General features: G+C 40.7%; 1 protein-coding gene across 1 annotated transcript in view; it reads right to left on the bottom strand.

Moving 5' to 3' along the window:
• Window positions 1-22,585, bottom strand: part of MRC1 (mannose receptor C-type 1) — a 91,747-nt gene that overhangs the window by 59,397 nt on the left and 9,765 nt on the right. Inside the window, exons 4-8 of the mRNA XM_047066300.1 lie at window positions 21,268-21,441; window positions 17,062-17,226; window positions 9,570-9,683; window positions 7,026-7,172; window positions 2,587-2,772 (exon numbers count right to left, since the gene is read on the bottom strand). Of these exons, the coding sequence (XP_046922256.1) occupies window positions 2,587-2,772; window positions 7,026-7,172; window positions 9,570-9,683; window positions 17,062-17,226; window positions 21,268-21,441 (786 nt within the window). The remainder of the gene's footprint in view (window positions 1-2,586; window positions 2,773-7,025; window positions 7,173-9,569; window positions 9,684-17,061; window positions 17,227-21,267; window positions 21,442-22,585) is intronic.

The following is a 22,585-nucleotide window of genomic DNA, read 5'->3' as shown; positions in this document are numbered from 1 at the left end:
CTTCGGGTTCTGCGTTGACAGGGCAGAGCCTACTTGAAATTCTTATTCTCCATCTCTCTCTGCACCCTCCTCCTCTCTCTCAAAAGTAAATAAAATAAACATTCAAAAATTTGTTTCAAAAAAAGAATAAAATCTTCCCATTTACGACAACAGACAACACGGATGGACCTTGAGGGCATTATGCTAAGTGAAATAAATCAGACACAGACAAATACCATTTGCTCTCACCTATATGTAAATTTAAGAAGCAAAACAAATGAGGGGCGCCTGGGCGGCTCAGTTGGTTGAGCATCGGACTTTGGCTCGGGTCATGATCTCACGGCTAGTGAGTTCCAGCCCCACATTGTGCTCTGTGCTGGCAGCTCAGAGCCTGGAACCTGCTTCCGATTCTGTGTCTCCTTCTCTCTGCCCCTTCCCCCTCTTGCGCTCTGTCACTCTTTCTCTCCAAAGTAAATAAGCATTTTAAAAAGCCTTGTTTTTTAAAATAAAAAGCAAAACAAATGTACGGACAAAACAAAGCTCAGATACAGAGAATAGATTTGTGGTTGCCAGAAGTAAAGGCAGGGGGTTGGGGGGAGATGGGTGAGGGCACTAAGAGGTTCAAACTTCCAGTTATGAAATTCAAAAATCAGGAAGTGTAATGCACAGCACGGTGACCAGAGTCAATGCAGGTAACCAGGTTTAGTGCAGTGATCATGATGCAATGAACACACATGTGCAATCAAGGTTGTACACCTGAAACTGATAAAAAGTATGTCAATTATACTTCAATAAGAAACTAATAAATAAGTAAATAAATAGAAGCAACCTTTGCCACCAGCTTCGCTACATAACTATAGCAATAAACATATCAGCTTCTGCTATTACTGCATCATGTTATAGAAAGTAGAGCAAAATTTGCTCTTTGGGCCTACGGATTCATTTGTAACACTTTATCACCTGCTATACGTATCGTGACTTGTAGGTCGTGATATTATTCAGACCTATCAGTCTTGATCCCATTATTACCATCTAGTCTGATTTCTCCAGAATGAGTAAATATAAAATCGAGAAATGGCGCCCAGGCGGCAGTAGGCTACCATCAGGGCCTAGTGAGCGCAGGAACATAGGCGCAGGGGAAAGAATCCCATCTGGCACCGGTGTAGGAGTCCTAGTGCTTTGGGGTCTTTGCAGTCTCTCTCTGGGACGACTTTACCAATTCCTGTCTATTTGTCAACTGTTTGGTCTTTTCCCCTCGCCACGGACTCCTATCAACGTTCAGGCTCTACGAGTCAGGAAGCAGCCCTCACCATCGTCACCAGCCATTTCCTCTTGTTTTGCTGGCTGGAAATGGACAGCTGCAGCTATTTAGAAGTCCCACGGGTAGAAGCAGAAAATGACAAACATTTAATCAGCAGGTATCGCCGAACGCCCGTTACCGTGAGGTTCCTCCCCACCCACCTCCCCTTCACAGTGAGTGTCCCCAGCTCCTTCTCCCCAGTGTTTTGTTTGTTGGTTTGTTGACAGAACCAGTTTTTGAAAGCTTTGCAATATTTTGTTTAGTACATGTTCTATATAATCTTTAAATTACATCCCTAACAATGGAGGCATAAATTTCTTTAAAAGATTTAGGCCAACACCCAACCACCCCAATAAAATATCCTGGTTGTTTTGTTTTGTTTTTTTGCTGCTCAACACTGTGACAGCACTAGCTAGGTTAACAAAGAAAATAAAGGCACCTGGGTGGCTCAGTGGGTTGAGAGTTCGACTGTTGATTTCAACTCAGTTCATGATCTCACAGTTGGTGGGTTCCAGCCCTGCATCGGGCTCCGCACTGGTGGTGCAGAGCCTGCTTGGAATTCTTTCTTTCTCCCCTCTCTCCCTCTGCCTCTCCCCTGCTTGCTCTCTCTTTCCCTCAAAATAAATACACAGACTTAAAAAAGAAAGGAAAATCCAGACTATGAGATTTAGAGATGTTTCTGCTGAGAGAAAACATGGGCACAAAGAAAGAAAATACAGGGGCGCCTGGGTGGCTCAGTCGGTTAAAGCATCCAATTTCGGCTCAGGTCACGATCTCACCGTTCCTGAGTTCAAGCCCCATGTCACGCTCTGTGCCAACAGCTCAGAGCTTGGAGCCTGCTTCCGATTCTGTGTCTCCTCTCTCTCTGCCCCCCCCCCACCACTCATGCTCTGTCTCTGTCTCTCTCTCTCTCTCTCCCCAAAATAAACATCTAAAAAAGAGAGATAAGGATCTTTTAAAAAAGAAAGAAAATACATATACACAAATACTTCCAATAAATGAAATATTATTGACAAATTTAAGGTAGGCTGCTCTGAATCTGGATTATACAGGGAAAAACAGTATTTTTTAAACTACCTATTAATTGGTTACATATCAAAAGAAAAATAAGTCAAATTCTCTCTTTGTGATACAAACTCTTTAAATTTCTAAACAATGTTTTACTTTCATGCATGATTAATATTTATTGTATAAAATAATCTAACTATTAATTTTAAATCACCAAGTTTAACATTTATGATTAAATTTTCTAGTGATGGGAGGAGAGCGGGAGGAGCAAAACATATTACAGATTTAAAGGTTCTCACCATATCCCAGCTGGGAGAAGATAAAGTCAAATTCCTCGATGCTGTGGATACTGGCTAGATCACCACCTTCCTTCCTACATGCAGTCAAGGCATCTCTTTGGATTTTCTTCTCCTCTCTGTAAATCTTGTAACAGTGGCCTGCATATGGCCACCACTGGCTTGGACAGTTAGTGGGCACATCACTTTCTAGAGAAAAAAGAGTTTGGAAAACATGTAAGAGGGAAGGTTGTTCTTGTTATAACAAAATTTTCCATCATTCTATATAAAAAAACAGTTCATAGTTATAAGCAACTAAAGGTAATATTTGTTTTTCATCTTTGGCATACATATTCACAAAAGATAAACCAGGTTGGGTTTGCTTTTCAACTAAAAACTATACGAATCCATCTTTCATTTTAAAATGAAACTACAGGTACCTGAGTGGCTCAGTCGGTTAATTGTATGACCTCGGCACAAGGATCTCATGATTCGCGGGATCGAGCCCCACACCAGGCTTTGCGCTGACAGCTCAGAGCCTGCTTCAGATTCTCTGTCTCCTCCTCTCTCTGACTCTCCCCTACTCACACTGTCTCACTCTCTCTCAAAAATAAACATTTAAAAAATAATAATAAAATAAAATAAAGCTACATGTGAAACCTTTTAAAAAAAAATTATACCTACAAAGCCACACTAAGATGCAACAGATCGTCTCATTTTATCGTCAGCAAACCTGTACTAAGCATGTTATGTAAATGTTGGAGGCACAAAAGATTTGACATACAATACGTTCCTTAAAAGATTTCAATTTACTTTAATTTTGTGGACACTAGGGAGCCAATCATTCCTCAGAAGAAGGGCAATACTCAGAAAACAAGCACAAAAACTGGGTTAAAATGGGGAATAGAATGGGTGGGGGCAGAAGGGCCAACAATGAGGCACAGAGACCAACCACAGCAGCGTGAGCTGGCCACCTGTGCCTCTGCCCCAGCCCATTGCCTCTGGCTTGCTCCCACAAGATGGCATGTGATCCTGTGGTGGTCACAGGGAATTAGATTCAGAAGTCTTTCAGGCAACACCTGAGTTTGCCACAAGTTGTGTGACCTTGGGCAAGTCACATCACATGAACCAAAGTAACCATATATAATATAACCATATTAACCATACTAATATTAAACTACCCATCCTCACTGTGTTCTTCTGAACTACAGAGCATCTGAGATAACGTTCCTATAAACTGCAAATACCACACAATTATTATTTAAGTCAATAGGTCATAGTGGCCAACATCCTAATTATTACTACTAACAGTTACGGCCAAATTTCATAAATCTTGATTTCGCATTGCAAAAAAATGTACTGTAATAGTCATGAGCTGGGGAAAGTGAAGGGAAAGATGTGTGGGGGCAGAGACTCATATTATTCATCCTTGTATGCCCTAGAACCGGCATGGGCCTGCCATATGGCAGGGGTGATGAATGTTGGTCAAGAAAAAGAACGGAAGATATATGTGCTACACGGCAGCTTCGCATTACCATTTACAGAAACGATTTCAAACTGCAGTTTAGCAATGCACCTTGCTTACAGAGGGACCGTATTACCAAATGAACGTTAATTAGTATATGTGTTTGGTAGTACATGTTCTCAGATGTGCTGCCTTAGTAAATGTTCAATACAGTGAATGTTTGTTATTCATTTCATGAATCCCTTAAAGCCATTTTTCCTTAAGACTGGGACTGTCTGCCACATCTTTGTTTGAGTCCAAGATGCAGTTTACAGTAGTCATTTAAGTAAACGGTCACCCACGATGACTGCATCACTGTAACAGTAAAAAATGCACATACTTAAAAATTCTAGCCCCTCAATACAATTGAGATATTGCACACTGTCACGTTACAAAAAAAAAGAAAGAAAAGAAAAGGAAAGGAAGGGAAAGGAAAGGAAAGGAAGAAAGGAAGAGAAAGAGAAAGAAAGAAAGAAAGAAAGAAAGAGAGAGAGAAAGAAAGAAAGAAAGAAAGAAAGAAAGAAAGAAAAAGAAAAAGAAAGAAGGAAGGAAAGAAAGAAAAAAACTTAGTATAACTCTGGAGCCCTCTGGTGGGATATTTTGATTTTGCTACCTAGGAAGCTGAAAATGCAGCAAATGCTGAGGACCTCAAAAACTGAACGGATAACCTTAAAAAACATCTTAAAACATGAAGATAACCAATGAAAAGGAGTTCCATGGGACAGCCACAAAAGATCACCCGTTCCTGTAGAGCAACACCGTCCAACAGAGATATAATGTAAGCCACAAATGAGAGCCACATACATAGTTTTAGATTTGCTAGTAGCCACGTTAAATAAAAGTAAATAGAAATGGGTAAATTTAATGTTAATAATATATTTTATTTAACGCAAAATATTTTCATTTCAACGTGTAATCGATAAAAAATAAATAATGAGATATTTTATGTTTTCGCATGCTAAGTCTTGGAAATGCAGTATGTATTTTACACTTAGGGCACATCTCAATTCAAACTAGCCAGGCTTCATGCTCTCAACGGCCACTTGTGGTTAAGTGGCTACCGAACGGGGCAGTTCAGGTTTAGAGACCCAGGATTTGTGAACAAACAGGGTAGCATTGGAAGGACCAACAAGGTACAAGGTAGAACTCTTGCCCAAGAGGGTCACCAATCATGGGTACTGTGTCATTTTCACTCTCATATGCTTTTCCAAGCTCTGGTTTATTTGAATTTATAGATAAGACAGAACGCTTAACCCAGGAAATACAGAGAAATTAAAAAACCAATGTCAAAGTGAACGTTAGCAGGTGAAACAAGGCAGGTATTGTAGAGAGATAAGAATAACTTACTGAAGTCTTGACAGTATGAATGAATTTTCACAGAAAGAACAGGTATTAATATTTCCCCTTACAGATGAGGAACCTACAACTGGGGAGTTAAGAACAAGGCTAAATTCCAGAATTCTGCTTCCTGTACCAGGGAAGCATAAAACAACTATTCTCCTCTTCCCCAAAGTGGCAATTCCAAATCTTCTGAAGAACTGTATGAGCTTTTCCAAGAAGAAAGAATCATACTATTTCTCCTATGGGAGGAAGAGACGATATGAAGTACAAAGGCGACTGAGGTCTCCTGGACAATGCCTGCAGTCAAAATGGTGCCTCTGTAAATATCAAACCCAAGAACCATGACCCTTATCTGGAGATCTCGACCATATCTCTATCTATTAAAATTGCAAACACACCCACTCTCTGATCCAGCAACTCCACTGTGAGGAATGATCACATGCGTGAAATGGCACGTGTAAAAAGTCAGTCAGTCTAAGATTGTTTGTAATAATAAAAAGTTGGAAGTAAATTGAAGGTCCATTAATAGGTGACTGGTGAAAAAGTCTACATGGTCTCTCTCTGCAATGGCTATGGTGCAGCCATAGAAACAAAGAGGCTATTTATGTATCATATGGAAAGATGTCCAAAATTTTTAAGTGGAAAAAAGTCGAGAATATACGTACAGGACGCTTCCTTTTGCATAAAACAGAAAAAAATAATTATCAGCATATTTTTTTATATATTTATTGAGTAACCAGGTGAGGATAAACACCCAGGAACAGTTCTTTACCAGGGAGGAGAAATGGGTGTTAGAGGTAAGAGGTGGAAGGAAAATACTATTATTTTCTATCACTTTGTGCCTTTTGACTTTACAGCCAGGCAATGAAATTGACTTTAAAAGTCCAGGAGAAAAGTCAAGAACGCCACACTGTCCAGTTTCTCCAGCAGAATCCATCCAGCCATACATCCAGCCATACAGCCCTTTAGAGCATTAAGTGTCTCTCCAAAAACAGCTTATAGTGAAAAAAGTGTAGATTGTTTGCTTTTCGTCAAGGCAAAAATGCCTTAGTAATTTAATTCTTCTATACAAGTATAAGAGAGAGCATAATTGGATTCTTTTCCCAGAGTCTATCCTAAATGTAAAAGTAAGTTAGTACTTTTGGGATGTTTTATCCCATTTCTGTGAAGACTTCCATCTGAGATGCTAAACTTACAGCATTAGAGCCTATACGGTGCCTTAAACAGTGAGAATATAATAAAAACATCCCTTTCAGATATTTATTTCCTCGCTTGGATTCCAGTTTTGTCACATGTGCAAGTTTTATATATCCTCTTAATATCCTTTTCCTCATCTAGAATGTGTGAATAATCAGGCCTACCTCACAGGGCTGCTGTGAGGACAGAATTCTGATTTCTGTTCTTTCAAAGGCTTTGTGCATACCCGAACACCACAGCACACCCTGGAAATGTTACTGCCCATCACCAGTAACCAACAAAAAGAAATTCTGTAGGAACATCATTATATTTACTCCATAAGTTATCAACAAAACCTCTCATTTCACGCAGTTATGTAAGCTATGATTTTCTTCTTTCAGTGATAATATTTTATATACTTCAGATCAAATGGATCACTCACCAGAGGGAATCACAAAAGAATTCAAAGTTGTGTTGCCTTTTTTGCAAATATAGCCTAGCTTCTGAACACATTCCAGATTTTCCCATTTAGCATTTTTCCCAGGATTTAATGACACACAGCTTTTTCCAGGTTCTGTTGATGGACTTCCTTTGGGGAAAAGGAAAAATCACAGTGGGATTATCATAGGTAATACAAGTAAATAGCCCCCCAAAACCTCACGTCTTCATCCTTGGGATTTAATGGATCTCCATTCTGTCATCTGCTGCAAATTCACCAAGAAAGCTTTTACTGACTGACTGCAGAGCAAAAGACATGTTGCGTGTCTATTTCTTTACTTGTTGTTGGACCATTTCAATGACTTCTCTGAAATAACTTTTTCCCCCCAGAATTTCAACAAGAAAAGCTAGGGCTTATAATCCTGAACAGCCTTCACACTGGGTTTGGTTATGTATAACAGAGAGGTACTGAACAAAATACAAGAGACGTGATGCTCTAAAGCAGCCATATTTTAAAAAGGTGGACACCTACCTACCAAACAGCTAAGTAAGGCTAACTGTGAAGAGCAAACGAGAGAATTTCTGAACATGGGAAAACTTTCTCCAACTACGGAGAGGAGACAGAGAGGACGACAGTGAAGAGGAGAAAGACAAGAGGAGGAAAGCTTGGGAAGCAACATGACACAGGAAACGCCAATCAAGTAAACGCGAAACTAAGATTGTTTCTCAAGATTTTCAACCCAGTCTACCAAAGAGTTTTAACTGCTAACCCCTCATCCCCTATCTTACTGAAAACTGATAAAAGAACCAGATAAAGTCAACGTCGGGAAGGCAACGGATACAGACAATGATACCCACATCTCTCGTGCGTTTTTGCTCGTTCACGTAGGATTTTAAAACCAGTACTCTGAAAACTAGTTCTGTCTCACACCTGAAGCCAAGGTGATGAGCCACAATTTATTAATGACTCTGCTTTGTGACCTGTGACATGTATATAACCCGGACCTGGACCTCACTTTCCTTTCCTGCAAGATGAGAATCACATCACCTGCTCCGTAAAGCTTTTGTCAGAAATTTTTAGAAGTAGTGAAATAGCACACAAAGTGAACCACTGTTAGTGATAAGGACTTTAATACAGCAATTAATTGTCTGTAAATGGCTACCATGGTTATGTTGCTTGATCAAAATTTTATGCAATGACCATTGCTGATATTCCACAAGGTTTCTAATTTTAGTTGGAAGAAACTCTCCTATTATTTCAGAAGGTGATTTGATCTTGTGCCTACTACTTCTCAGGAATTTGGTGTAATTTCTTTTCCTTTCTCATTAATATTCCAGTTTCATCCCTCACTTTCACTGAAGTTATACCCCCTCTTTTCTCACTGAACTCTGGGAATGCAAGTGCAATGCAAATTAAATATTACAGTCATCACTCCAAAACTTTAAGGTAAATAAAGTGACTTGCCCAACATACAATAACTAAGCAACAAAGAGTAAACTCTATTTCCTGGAAAAAAAAATGATCGTTATTGATTGATCTGATTGAGCCCAACTGCCATTCTCCCATTTAATTGGACTTTAATCCTCACCCACAAAACTGACATCTGATATTGCCTTACAATGTTGATTTCCCATGTTGTACAGGCAAATAGAGATGACTCTAGTGACAGTCCCATAACTATGCATGGAAGGAATGCACTGGAAATGGAATTTCAGAGTTAAAAGCAAATCAATTTAAACCAATGATTAGTTGGTTAGTTCTGAGCATTTTCTGTCCTCCAAAAAATTAGAATGCTGTTAAAGTCTTGATCATCACCCAAGTGTGTTTGTGTGTGTGTGTGTGCGCACACGTGTGTGTGTTTGTTTAACAATTAAACTAAAAATTGCCAACAAAAGTGCTAATAAATTATTGTGCTAGTATAGAATATCATCATCTGTGGCTGAAATATTGTTTTAATCCAACTCTATTAGATTAACAACAGGAGAAAATGATGTTAATATAGACCTTAAGATCATTATGACAATGACAGATATGTTGCAAATATCTCAAGGCTCACAGTGAGAAATTGTCCAGCCCCAAATAATTTATATTTGCTTAATTTCATACTTTTTGTGTGTATAAATATAAATACATATAAAATCTTTGAATACACTATATAGCATTACATAGTATATATATCTCATAAGTATACATTTTATACATATGCACTTTCAATTGGAACACTGTAAAATTCAAAAATTTGATTTTGAATATAATACCTAGCAAATCAAGGATACTCAGAAAATATATACTTTCACAGAATCCTGTATTGATTTGTGTGATTATCCTCTCAGACAAATCCCTATCCTGGGAAGCAGGTATAACCGTAAGGTTTTAGTATCCACAAATCACGTTGGCAGATTTCAAAGCAACATGAGAAATGGTCTAAATTTGGTAAAGTTTCCCAATTCCTTTCTTTGAGCTCTATATGTGAGATGAAGAAGATCTCCATGGTATCCAGATAAATTGAATTTAGATGAGTTTATCCACAGGCAAGCTGAACTCTACCTGGTAACCAGTTCAAATACCGGAATGGACTCCCACCACTCCACTGCCAGCCACTGTTGAAACTCAGGCTGTTAAGTCCAATCCAGAGGCCGGAAGTCAAGGAACTGGTTAATCCTATAGAATAAAAGCAAAAACAAAAACCAGACTGACATTTGGAAAAGACAATGAAATCAAATGCACAATTAAGCACTTGACTCAAAATGTATTTGAAGGAAGTCATAAAAAACCATGCCTAACATTTCTCCTTTGATTCTCCTAACAACCTGAGGTAAGCACAGCTACTGTCTCCATTGGCAGATACAGAAATGGAGATGAGAGTGTAAGATTCTTAGTAAGATCTATTAAGATTCCTGCTGAACTTCTAGCCCAGATCTGACCAGGCTTCAATCCACCGCCTTGAATACGCCTATACGCCAGTATGAACGTGCTTTTCATTTCTCTATCATCAAACATTAACGTTTTTACTTCATTTTAGAGCACAAGGTTTATTTTGGATAAAATTCAGAGTTTTCTACTATAAAAATGTTTTTTTAATGATTGCTTCAAACTCTGTGCCAGGCCTGATCTGGGATTAAAAAAACAAGCCACAAGGACCTCAGCCCTCCAGGGTCAAATACTCTCATCTGTTACTACCTGAACGTTTTTAAAAACCACAGTTCTCTGTTCTGTCTATATTCCTTTTAGTTCGTTGAAGAGTTCATCAAACACAAAACTGTCCTTTGTCTTTAATAAAATACCAAACTCAGGTGGGTATTCTTGTCAATGGTGAGAATTACCACTTACTCTATTTAGAGCGCTGTACTTGTTCATTCAATCCTCACAAACCATGATAGTGTCTCATGACACCAAAGCCCACACTCTCCAGTTCTGATGTAACCAGCTGAACTCTCTGAAAGTCGCTACCATTTTCCCCAATTTTTCATTAGCTTAATATAGGCACACATTCGTGTGACCAATTCAAGTGAATGGAAGTTACAGCGACTCAGTGGCAAATAATCATATCTCACATTTATTACACCCACTTCCATAAGAGTGCAAATGGCTGTCTTAGAGGTCATGTGACCTGAACATTGCACTCAGTTGACTTAGCATCTGGCGGAGAGGTACTTGCAAAGGGAGGTGAAAATACCCACTTGAGGACATTGATTAGGTTGTGATTAGGTGGACTGAGGCTTAACAAACCAAACTGAATTCAATACTGGAGTTACTGAAAAGTAAACCCTATTGTGTGATTTCTTTAAATAAGAAAATAACAGCGGGATGAAATTAAACTCTGGAATGTAAAAATCAGTGAAGATTAATGCAGATTCACTCATTTATATCAAGCGTTCTGGAAACAAAGTTTGAGTTAGCACAGCTCTTGTATGCTGGTACTTTATGTACCTTGGGAGGTATCTAACCCAATTCCTTCATTTTACAGAGGAAGAACGTAGAGACAGAAAGATTAAGACACTCGGGGAGGATTAGTGGATCAGGACTGGAACCTAGGGTTCAGTGTGGTTTCTCCAGCGGATTCAATTCCTGTTTAAATTAAACTTACCTGTGAGTTACTACCCCTTCTAGATATATTACCCTTTCTAGATAACTCTAAATGTTAGGACACCTTCAAATACACAATAATGACCTAGACAGATATTTCTGATACGTGTCCTTCCTTCCCAAACAACAGCCCATGCCAGAACTCACTCTCGTCACCTGCGAAGACTCAACTTTTGGTTCTCCAAAGTTGAAATCTTACCAAAAACTAGAAATGTTTACTGTAAACTATACCAAGGAGACGACATTATCAAAAGGGGAAGTCTTTATATTTCTTTAGTCTTAAATCTCTGGGATGAGTGGCACCAAATATGACTGCTTTCACTTAAAACATAATAATAAAGCGAGAAAAATTTACTCATATTAAATCAATTTTATAATTAGTCATCTTATCAATGGCTTCCTTTTAGTTTAGTAATTATGTTTTGTGTATAGTAAAAATACAGTTATTAAAACTATTTTGAGTACCATATGATTGCTTAGATCACTTTAGGGTAAGTTAGAGAAGAAACCAACTAAAAAATAGTGTCCTACCTCATTTACCTAACAGGTAACTTATAATGTGTCAAGAGGAAATACTCGTCTACCAGACTGTGCCTTAGAAATGTCCTTCAAGGGGCGCCTGGGTGGCTCGGTCGGTTAAGCATCCGACTTCAGCTCAGGTCATGATCTCGCGGTCCGTGAGTTCGAGCCCCGCATCGGGCTCTGTGCTGACAGCTCAGAGCCTGGAGCCTGTTTCAGATTCTGTGTCTCTCTCTCTCTCTAAACCTCCCCGTTCATGCTCTGTCTCTCTGTGTCTCAAAAATAAATAAATGTTAAAAAAAAATTAAAAAAAAAAAAGAAATGTCCTTCTAGGGTTGGATACTACATTATATGTTAATGATCACTCCATGAAATACTATTGAACCCTGAATGGCTTTTTTCATAAATGATTTACAATTGCAGTGACTTGAATAATAATTCTCTCTGTACCTACAGAGGCGTATGCTAGAGGAAACGATGCCAAAAGTAGCATTTCACAAATGTTAAAGACAGCTATTTCCCGAAGTCAAATCCCCTGGCATTGTAAACAATTTATTAGTTAAGAATATAAGCATATGTAACTTTTCAAAACTGTAAAGAATTCACTGCCTATAGGAAAAAGTAAAGTAGATTTTCATCTGACATTGCTGTGTTTGGCATACTGAGAAAAGGTGATAGCTTCTTCAGGGAATTATCTATCCTCTGACGTCCCGCACCTGCTCTAGGTACTGGTAGGCTTATTTTCAAGAGCGAAATTCATAAATACCTCTCAAACCAGGGCCTAACATGTAACAAGTGCCCAATAACTGTAAGCTGTCTGACTATTATTTTAACTCCTTATTGAATCACGATCGGCAAGAAGTGTGTTCAGAAACAAAATTCAAATTTTGTGTTAAGTAGGTCACTTAAAGAAGATGGTCGTCATCCACACATTTCGTTCTCGAATGTGCTTTTGTAATTTCATAGAGAGACCAAGGCTTCGCTAGCGTTACTACACAGAGGATCACTTCCGCACGCTGAACATTTCAATTCTTGATTTTTCTGCACACTAGTCTGAAACGGTTATACGCCTGCTTTTGCGCTTAGGTATAATAGATGATGTGTTCGTGTCCAGTGTTACACTTTGTTTTCATCTTTTCTGTATCATGGTCCAGTTCTTTTTCCAGCCAGCCCCCAAAACAATCAGGGTAATGAGCCAGCTTTCAGTTCCTACATCTTATTTCGGTTCTGCAAATCTTAACCCTGCACATATGTGGTTAGAACTCTGGTTCGGGCATTGAGGATTACATAGCGTCCCAGCATTTTGGGGGTAGAGACGGAAGTGAGGATATAATGCAACGTGTGTGGGTGATGTAAGAAGGTGCCACCGGGCGGAGCGGTAAACCCTGCAGGCAAAGGGAAATCAGACTGTTAGTTTAGGTTAAGTTCACTGAAACAGGGAGCTGTTCACACCTAAATTAGGGTTCTCTGTAGTGCTTTGGGGACCACCAGATCCTTGCTCACTTTGTGAGAAGGACCCAGGCAGAGTGAAATGGAAAGACAGTACCTGGTTCCAATGCAACTATTTTCTGAACAGGAGGCACTGGGCAAGTTTCAACCTTCTCCCCCCTAGTCTGTTATTTCATCTATAAAGCGGAGACAATAATATTCATTTAGGAGGTAGGCGTGAGGTTTAGAAACAAAGCCCAGCGTCTGGCACACAGGAGCCGATCAATACATGACAGCTAATTGGATCTGAGCGTCATAAAAAGGACTTGGACTGTTTTGTTTTGTTTTGAATGTTTATTTACTTTTGAGAGAGACAGAGACAGAATGCAAGTGGGTTAGGGGCAGAGAGAGAGAGCGAGACACAGACTTGGAGGCAGGTTCCAGGCTCTGAGCCGTCAGCACAGAGCCCGACGCGGGGCTCGAACCTACAAACCATGAGATCATGACCTGAGCTGAAGTTGGCCTCTCAACGGACTGAGCCACCCAGGCGCCCCTACTTAGACTGTTTTTTTTTTTTTTAATTATATTTACTGCTCACAATCCTCACACAGAATAAGCCTTAAGAGTGTAACTATTTGTGGGTATTTTTGTTTTGTTTTGTTTAGTTTTTAGTGACCTGTTGCCCCAAATAGATCACAGTCCTTCACTCACACCATTGTTTTCCAGATTCTTCCCCCAATACATCCCAGTAAATCCTGAATGTCGTGAATATCTTCCCTCCAGAAAACAAAATGCTGTTTATTTCATGAACTCCCCTTCAGACTTTTTCCCCCCAATCCATGATATTTTTGACTTAAAGAAAAGCAGGAAGTACTCCAAATTTCATTGGAGAAGTCATTCTTATCCAGATTTCAGTTAAAATTTGCTGACTAAAATTCCGGAGGCTTGGATAAGATTCAAACAAGTATCTGAGGTGAACTGAGCCTCTGAATCTCTTCAGGCTTGTTGGCTCTCCTGAGGGACACAATAATAGCTCTGGCTGATTAGGAAAGCATTTCCTGCCGCAGCTGCTGTCCCTCCCGCCAGCATTACCCCTTTCCTCTAGGCAGCTGGGGAAGGCAGTGAAAACGTAACCTGTGTTCAGTCCCTTGGCTTCCAGAAAGCCAAAAATCCAGTAAAACTCGGATGAGTCAAGATAATACAACCCACAGATTCCCCTAAAAAAAAAAAAAAAAAAAAAAAAAGCCAATTGAAACCATTTCAACTTCTTTGTAAAGTTGTTATTTTAATTCCAGAATACCTCACCCAATTTTCCTCACAAGTGCCTTCCTTAATCCCATCACCTATTTCACCCATCCCCCACCCGCCTCCCCTCGGGTAACCATCATCATTGTGTTCTCCATGGTTAAGAGTCTCTTTCTTTGGTTTCTCTCTCTCTCTCTTTTCCCCTTTGCCCTTTTGTTTTGTTTCTTAAATTCCACATACAAGTTCAATCATACGGTATTTGTCTTTCACTGACTCAGAAACCATTTCAACTCTCAGAGAGTTCTTCTCTCACCCACGCCAGTGTGCACAGATAACACCAGGGTTGTCTTAAATCATCCCTTCTCTCCCTGGATCATCTACGTGAAATTAGTTGTGTCTCTTTCTGGGCTTTCTGCCCTTAATTTTATGCATGGGTGTAAGTATTAATCACCCTGATACTATGTCTCAACACTGGGAAGGCCGAATAACTGAGCGGACTGAGGCACGATTCCTTCTCTGAGCTTCTGAATACACAGCGAGGTCAGATTGCTTTTCTGTTGTCAGTCTCGTGAATATGCCCCACAATCAGCCGGATGGTTGATAATATGCCGATTCCTGGGCCCCACCTACTGATCCAGCATCTCTGGAGTTTGTGCCCACACGTCTTTGTTTTAACAAAGTTCCCCGGTGATTTAAGCAACTTCACATTTAAGAACCACCGAACTTACTGTCTCCTTGCCGTAAGCTGACCGCCCATCCAAGCACGAGGCTGGATTTCTAGATAATTATTTTTTTTGTGTGCTGCACCATCATTTGTCAGTCACCAGACATTCATTGAGACTCTCTTCCTTGGAAGGTTCTGTGTGAATCTCTTTGGGGTTTGGGGGGCATAAATATTCATGAGACATTCCTCATATCAGCCATTTGCTCGTATAATCCATTCTCCACATAGCATTCAGTTTGCTTTCTTCGCGGCACTTCTGTGGCACGTGTATTTATCTGTTGTTTATGTCTGTTTTCCCCACTGGACTTTAAGCTCCATGTAGAGAGGACATGACTGGCTTCGATCACCATTGTGTCCCTATGACCTAGCATAATACCTCACACACAGATACCAGCCCCCTTGTTGAATAAATGAATGAAAAATAACAAATAAATGTATTTCTAATCTTGTAGGGGAAGTGGGACATATAGGTAAGTAGCTATTATAAAAGCAGTAAACAGGGGCACCTGGGTGGCTCAGTTGGTTAAGCGTCCAACTCTTGGTATGGGCTCAGGTCATGATCTCACAGTTTGTGGGTATGAGCCCCGAGTTGGGCTCTGAGGTGACAACACGGAGCCTGCTGGGATTCTCTCTCTCCCTCTCTCTCTTTCTCTGCACCTCCCCGATGCGTGTGCACATGCTCACTCTCTCACTCCCTCAAAATAAATGAATAAACTTTAAAAAATAAATAAAAGCACTAAACAAATAAAGGAAATGCAGATGGAAATGGATAAGATTGCATTTCAGCTGTATAAAATTTTGGCAATTCCAGGTACGAGAAATGGCATGAGATTTAAAGATGTGGTGGTGAGAAAGTACGAGATAAAGATGAGAAACTCAGAGGCTCTTGGGTGGCTAAGTCGGTTAAAGCATCCCACTTCGGCTCAGGTCAGGATCTCACGGTTCATGAGTTCGAGCCCCGTGTCAGGCTCTGTGCTGACAGCTCAGAGCCTGGAGCCTGCTTCAGATTCTGTGTTTCCCTCTCTGTCTGCCCCTCCCTGCTCCCACTCTGTCTCTCTCTCAAAAATAAATAAACAATAAAAAAAAAAAAAAAGATGAGAAACCCAAACCCTTCTGTCGAGACTGCAAAATGCATCTGTCGGGGGCAGATGACAGCTTTGAATGCCAGGCAAAGGTGTTTTGTTAATTACTTGGTAGAAAATAAGAAGTCACTAAGGGCTTTTCGAACACAGGAGTCATAGGCTCAGGGATATATTAATCCGGTAGCAGAGAAAGGGGGACCTGGAGGGAGGGGATTCTGGAACAGGGGATTGAGGATGCTTATTCTCAATTGAGAATTATTCTCAATTCTCAAGTGCTTATTCTCCCCACTCCTTTCCACTCCTAATCTCTCTCTGTTCCCCAAGTGTGGGTCTCAGAAGCTAGAACAAATACTTTCATCTCAAGCAAACATTGGCTCTTTTCATCTTCATAATCCTACAAGAACAAATGCTTCAAAAGCAAACACCTTGAGGACAGAATGCCAATAAAGCCTGAAAACCAGTAGGGTCAGGGAGTTTGAGAGACAGGAAGCAAAAAGGACGCAGGGTTTCAGAGCCGCTCTTGACTGGTCCCTGCTTGTGGCGGGAGCGTTTACTTCATTTTATCCTTTTGAATGCCATGATGCTGACAGAAAACCTTGGGCTTCAGGTTGGACCTGGAACGTTTGACCAGCATAGCAGCCCTACTGTGTCCAAGAACATCCCCTAGCGACGGAGACGTCTTCTACTCTGAACCCAGAGTAACTCTCGGAATCCTTCTCAACGCAGGTTCTAGAGAGACTGTCGCAACGGATGGAAGAGGGTTGGCTGAGGAGACAAAAGCCATTTGCCATCCCAGGGGCCAGTGGGTCATACCCTGGGATGGCACCTGTTCAGGACTGACTCCATCATGATGTCCGTCTATAATCCCCTATGCTGGCTGCTCTCAGGCTCCAGCGGATAGAAGTGGAACCATCATGAACTTACTTACAACTTCCTTTCCTTTTCCTGCCATTACCTGTCAGGTACGTTTGCTCGTGGATTTCCGTGATACTCAAGAGCTCGGCACTTTGTTGTTGGCAGCTCCTCCTTGCCTGATGCCAAGTTAAAGCCGATTTGGAGTTTATCTGGTAGGAAATGCCAGTCAACGGGTCTTTGTTCCATAAGCTTTCACTGCCCTCAACTGTAAAAGAAGTCAAATGGAATTGGCTGCATTAGGCGGAGAAAAGACTTTCGGGGAACAATGTTTTGTACACAATTCTAATAGTAGCATTATTTCCTGCAGCTTATTTCTTTTCCTTTCTTTCCTTTTCCTTAAAGTGCCTATGAGATTTTCTTCAGTCCCTTAATGAAGAGGGGAGTTTTCAAAAGATGAGCCACATCCAATTTTTGTCATATGCCTAAGCAAGGAAAGAGGGGCATCATCTCCCTACTTGTCCGTCAGGAGGTTTGGGATCAGGTGAGTTGGGGAGTGGGGCAATTGCAAATACTAGGCAAGAATAGAGATGCCGGTCCGCGCTCCTTAATCTAAAAAAAAAAACATAAGGAAAAAAGAAAATATATGTCTTTTCTCAGCAAGTGGATATTCTGCCTGCACGTCCTAGTTGGGTCTTTTTAGACCAAAGTCACAGGCATTAGAAGGCAAAGTCATGGATGCCACCGCCAGGCTGAAATGGACGTGCATTCAGGCAATGTCACCTCACTAGTGGTTTGTCCTTAAATTGCAAACCTCTCAAGTCTCATTTTCCTATCTCTAGGATATATTAAATCGAGGCAGCTCCAGGCAATAATAGATGCAGATTGTTAATTTTTCTTCCTTCAGGGCAAAAAATAATACTTGTAGTTTATTTTTTCCTTTGTTATTTTATGATTCCCAATATACTCTATAAACTTAGTTATACCTTATAAAAGGTCAATAGTAGAGATAAATATTGTTTACAGTGTGTTACATATAAGATGTTGGGGAAATTAGTCAACAAATGAAATATTTCTGTGTGCTTCATGTTATGAAACTTTCCCTCTTGTCTTTTTAATAATACAAATTTCTACCTACAAATCATAGGCAGTAATAATTTCTTCACTTGTTTGTAAGAAAGAGAAGGAATTATGTAACTTCTCAAATTTTCTAAGAGGTGTTCAACCTGCCATGACGTCGGCCAGTTTCCAATAAGCATGTAGCCCTATGCTGCCATGAATCTTTGTATGTGACAAGGAAGTGACCTTTTTCATATGCATACCACACAGTATGACATGAAACTTGGGGTTCCTTTGCACACCAAAGAGGAAGAAAAATATATCAAAATTCCATTCAGGCAACAACACAGAAATTTCTAAGAAGCTTTCATTATAAAATTATTATATATTTAGATAAAAATAAATTGGAGGGGCGCCTGATTGGCTCAGTTGGTTGAGTGTCCGACTCTTGATTTTGACTCAGGTCACGATCTTGGAGTTTATAGGCTCGAGCCCCGCACTGGGCTCTGCGTTGACCGTGTAGAGCCTGCTTGGGATTCCCTCTCTCTCTCTCTCTCTCTTTCTCTCTCTCAAAAATAAGTAAGGAAGGAAGTAAATAAATACACTTCAAAAAGATACATAAAATAAAATAAATTTGAATTGGTGACGTTAAATTTAAATGATCACGTAGTTCCATATCCAAATGGAGTCTTGTCCACGTAAGCGAGACCATTCGTATCAGAATGGTTTGGAGTTCATCTGAAGATGGAGATGTTTTAAACCCCTATTTTTAGAAATTGGAGGCCTGTAGAAAATGTGAGACATCCAAAGAAAGTGGGGGGGGGGTGTTATTTTCATGTCTGGGGATATACATAACCAAAGAAGGGAATGCAGTATGACTCCTCATTTAAAAGAAAGTATGTTTGGCTCTTGAGGTCAAGGAATTGAAATCTATTTCTCACTGCTTGCATAGGTTTGCTGACACTACATCCCCCCTCACGTTCAAATTCCCGCAGTGAACCAGCACAAGCGATGAAGCAAGCTCAAGTTGCAAGCTACGGAGGATCGAGAGAAAGGGTCTTTTCCTTTTCCGGTTCTCACGATGCTTTAAAATAGATGTCTAAACAGAAGGGAAACACTGTAATAAACAATGCGATGGACAAAGAAGAAGAGCACATATGAAAGTGTCACGAGGTCAAAAGCCAGTACCTCATCTTCCTGTATTAAACCTTAACCTTAAGGTTTAAATTAAGGCTAATGTAAAATCAAATGTTCTTTTGAAAGGAACGCAAAGCAAGGAAAATGAAGTAGACTGGGAAATTGCAAAGCCCTTTAAGAAAGGCATGGGATGCCTAAAATGTGCTTTATGGGTTGAATGCGTGTTGAAATCAGACACTTTGATTTCCTAGAGTTATCTTATTTTTACATTGAACAAGAAAAAAGATGTATGCATAGGTTTTGAAGGCATAAATTACAAGGACGCGAGAGAATACTCAGGACGCCCATCCAACACACATCTATCCCAAGGTTGTGAGGTTTTTGTGGGGTTTTTTTCATGTGTGTGTGATTAGTGATTAACCATCTGTCTTCCATTTAACGATTGATTAAATCATACATACATCTAACAACTCCTTCATCAATACCACTTAAGTCCAAGATGCTGTAGTCAGACCTGGGAAATCTACATCCCCAAGAGACTCCATGATAACAGATTTAGAAAATACCATTCCTACTAAGTAAAGGTGAGAGACGCTCCTTACCTTTGGAAAACAAGTCTTGCTTTATCTTAGGGGAAAAAATAGCTCGATTCAGACGAAAACACTTCTAATACAGAGATCAGACATCTATAAACCTTTCATGGGAATCAAACCTCTAAAGTGGTTCTAAGAGACGTGAATACAGTTACTTCCCCCTAAGAACGGGAGAGCAGAGTCACTCTGAATGGGAAGCCTGTGAGTTTTTGTCGATATTCACCCAGGACATAGGGACTGCACCGAGTATAGGATTATGATAATATGCGAGGCTGAGAAATCACACTCATTTTAAGTGGGATTGTGTATCGAGAGAGATAAACAAGTATTTTTCTTAGAATTCTGGCTTTAACTTGAGAAACTACAATATTTTTTTTTTGTGAATTACTTCCCCATATTGCTCAGAATAATGCGATCGTTGGGTGGGTGCATGGTTCCCAAACTTCAGCTGTAAGCAATGCTCTTGCAGCTGACGTGGGCTTACGGCCATGCCAGGCTGCTAGTGTACCCAGATTCTACCCTGGATCCCACCCCTTTGCAGGCCAGCAGGAGGAAGAGTTCTGGGTAACAGCATAGAATGGGAGCTACTGCGACCCAGAAAGCCTGAAGGAGCAAGGGGGGCAGGGAGTAAGACATTTAGGGAGTAAAAAGGAAGGGGGTAGCTAGCAGGAGACAGAGGAGGTGGGGTAAAAGGGAAAGTGGAGCAAAGAACCCCTCGCTCACTGGCTCCGTCAGCCCCAGTCCCGCCTCCCCACTTGAGGCCCCTCCCCCCATCCCACCTAAACCTGCTCCCCTGTTTCTTCACAGATTCTTGAGTATGGAAAGACTACCCAGGACTCATGTTCTGGCTGCTTCCCATCAATATCAAGCAAAGCCACTTGTTCTTGTATTCTTGCGATAATACTTACGTTTTCATTTTAAAAAATCCTTCGAGCATGAAAATAATCCTCTTCCATTTGATTCATAGCTATGTTGAATTAAATGATACTCTTTTTAAATGAAATTAAAGTTACTGTCATTACTATTCATTACTATCATTTTCACAGAACGGAGACACAAAAGTGAGGAGCCCCTCACATGTCTCTGTCTCCACCAGACGACATGCTCATGGCATTAAGTTTTATTTTGGGGCTATCGTTTAATAAAGGCAAATCCCTGGGAGGGCAGTTTTAAGTAGACATGGCAACGTGTACAGTATAATTTGCCCTAAAGTCTTAGCAAATAACCTACACGAACAGGAGAAGGTGAAGGAAAGAAGCAGTTGGTGGAAATAAAGCGATCATGTGATGCAGCCCAGGGCTGAGAGTCAGAAGATCTGTGTTCTGGTCTTCAGCCAATATGGATCACTTTCTCCATTGTAAACGGGGACAATGACACCCGTACAGGGGTGTGGTGGAGGGTGACGAGATAATAAGTGGGAAAGAACTTTGGAAGGGAAAACGTTCTCAACAAACTCAACATGTGCTTGTTACGCTGACGTGGGAAATGTGTCAAATTTTCTTGGTGGGAACGTTACTTACATTTCAATGGACAATATCCAAATAGCTTGTCTGTGTCATAATCTGGGGTGGTTCCACACCAGAGCCATCCATCCGATCGCCCAGCGCTCGTGCAATCTGCATACCACTTGTTTTCAAACTTGAATGGAAATGCACAGGTTGCCCCATTGGCATTGCCCAGCAGCGTGTACATGTCTAGAAGAGACATATCGACGTGCACTTAGAATGTCAGTCAATCTTCTCAAGGTTGACTTTCCGATAAGAAGGATGTCGAAAGAGGATCACACCTGAGGTCCCCACCCAGGGAATCCCTTTTTCTTTCCCTTCTGTCTCTACCCCAGTCTTTTTCTGAGTACACACAGCAGTCTCTAACAGGAACAATTCTAGGACCACTTCATTTCCACTGTCTTTTAGGACAGATTTGCCTCCTGCCTCACGTGAGGCAAAAGTAGTCAGCTATACTGACACCTGCTTGGACTTCTGCATTTCCTCCAAAACAGGGAAGAGCCCATCCTTCCTCTTGCTTGGAATCACAGAATTATTGAATCTCTAGATTAAAAAATAACCTTATAGCTGTATAACTCAAAGCACAGTCAAAACTTAAATCCCCGCCTACTTAAATCCTGTCAAGCCAGCCTCCACTGGAGTCCCTCAACAACTCTGAGAAAGAGTCAGAAGTTGGGCATAACTCTCTAATCCACATCACGGAAAGAAAGCACCGAAAACCATTTACGATTAATATCTGCTTTCTTTTTTTTTTTTTTTTTATTTAAAAAAAAATTTTTTTTTTCAAAGTTTATTTATTTTTGGGACAGAGAGAGACAGAGCATGAACGGGGGAGGGGCAGAGAGAGAGGGAGACACAGAATCGGAAACAGGCTCCAGGCTCTGAGCCATCAGCCCAGAGCCCGACGCGGGGCTCGAACTCACGGACCGCGAGATCGTGACCTGGCTGAAGTCGGACGCTTAACCGACTGCGCCACCCAGGCGCCCCTATCTGCTTTCTTAAAACTGAATTCAAACACAAGAGACAGAGGAAATAACAATTTGGGGAAATAACAACCTTCTATAGCAACGTACTTAGCCTCTTGCCACCAGCTGATATTCAGAATTTGTCCTAGATTAAAATACTCTTTTCCTAATTAAGTTTTGCAGATCCTATGCCTTTAAACAGTTCTTAAAAGATATCTCAGGGCACCTAGGTGGCTCAGTCGGTTAAGCATCTGACTCTTGATCAGGTCATGATCTCACAGTTTGTGGGTTCAAGCCCAACTTCAGTCTCCACACTGATGGCACGGAACCTGCTTGGGATTCTCTCTCTCTCCCTCTCTGTCTGCCCC

Source organism: Lynx rufus, unplaced genomic scaffold, assembly GCF_022079265.1.
Source record: "Lynx rufus isolate CCGP_SWC_20201006 ecotype Redwood Valley unplaced genomic scaffold, mLynRuf1.p SCAF_7, whole genome shotgun sequence".
Lineage (NCBI taxonomy): Eukaryota > Metazoa > Chordata > Mammalia > Carnivora > Felidae > Lynx > Lynx rufus.
Note: the sequence above shows the minus strand (reverse complement) of the source record. Positions and strands in the feature narration are given on the sequence as shown.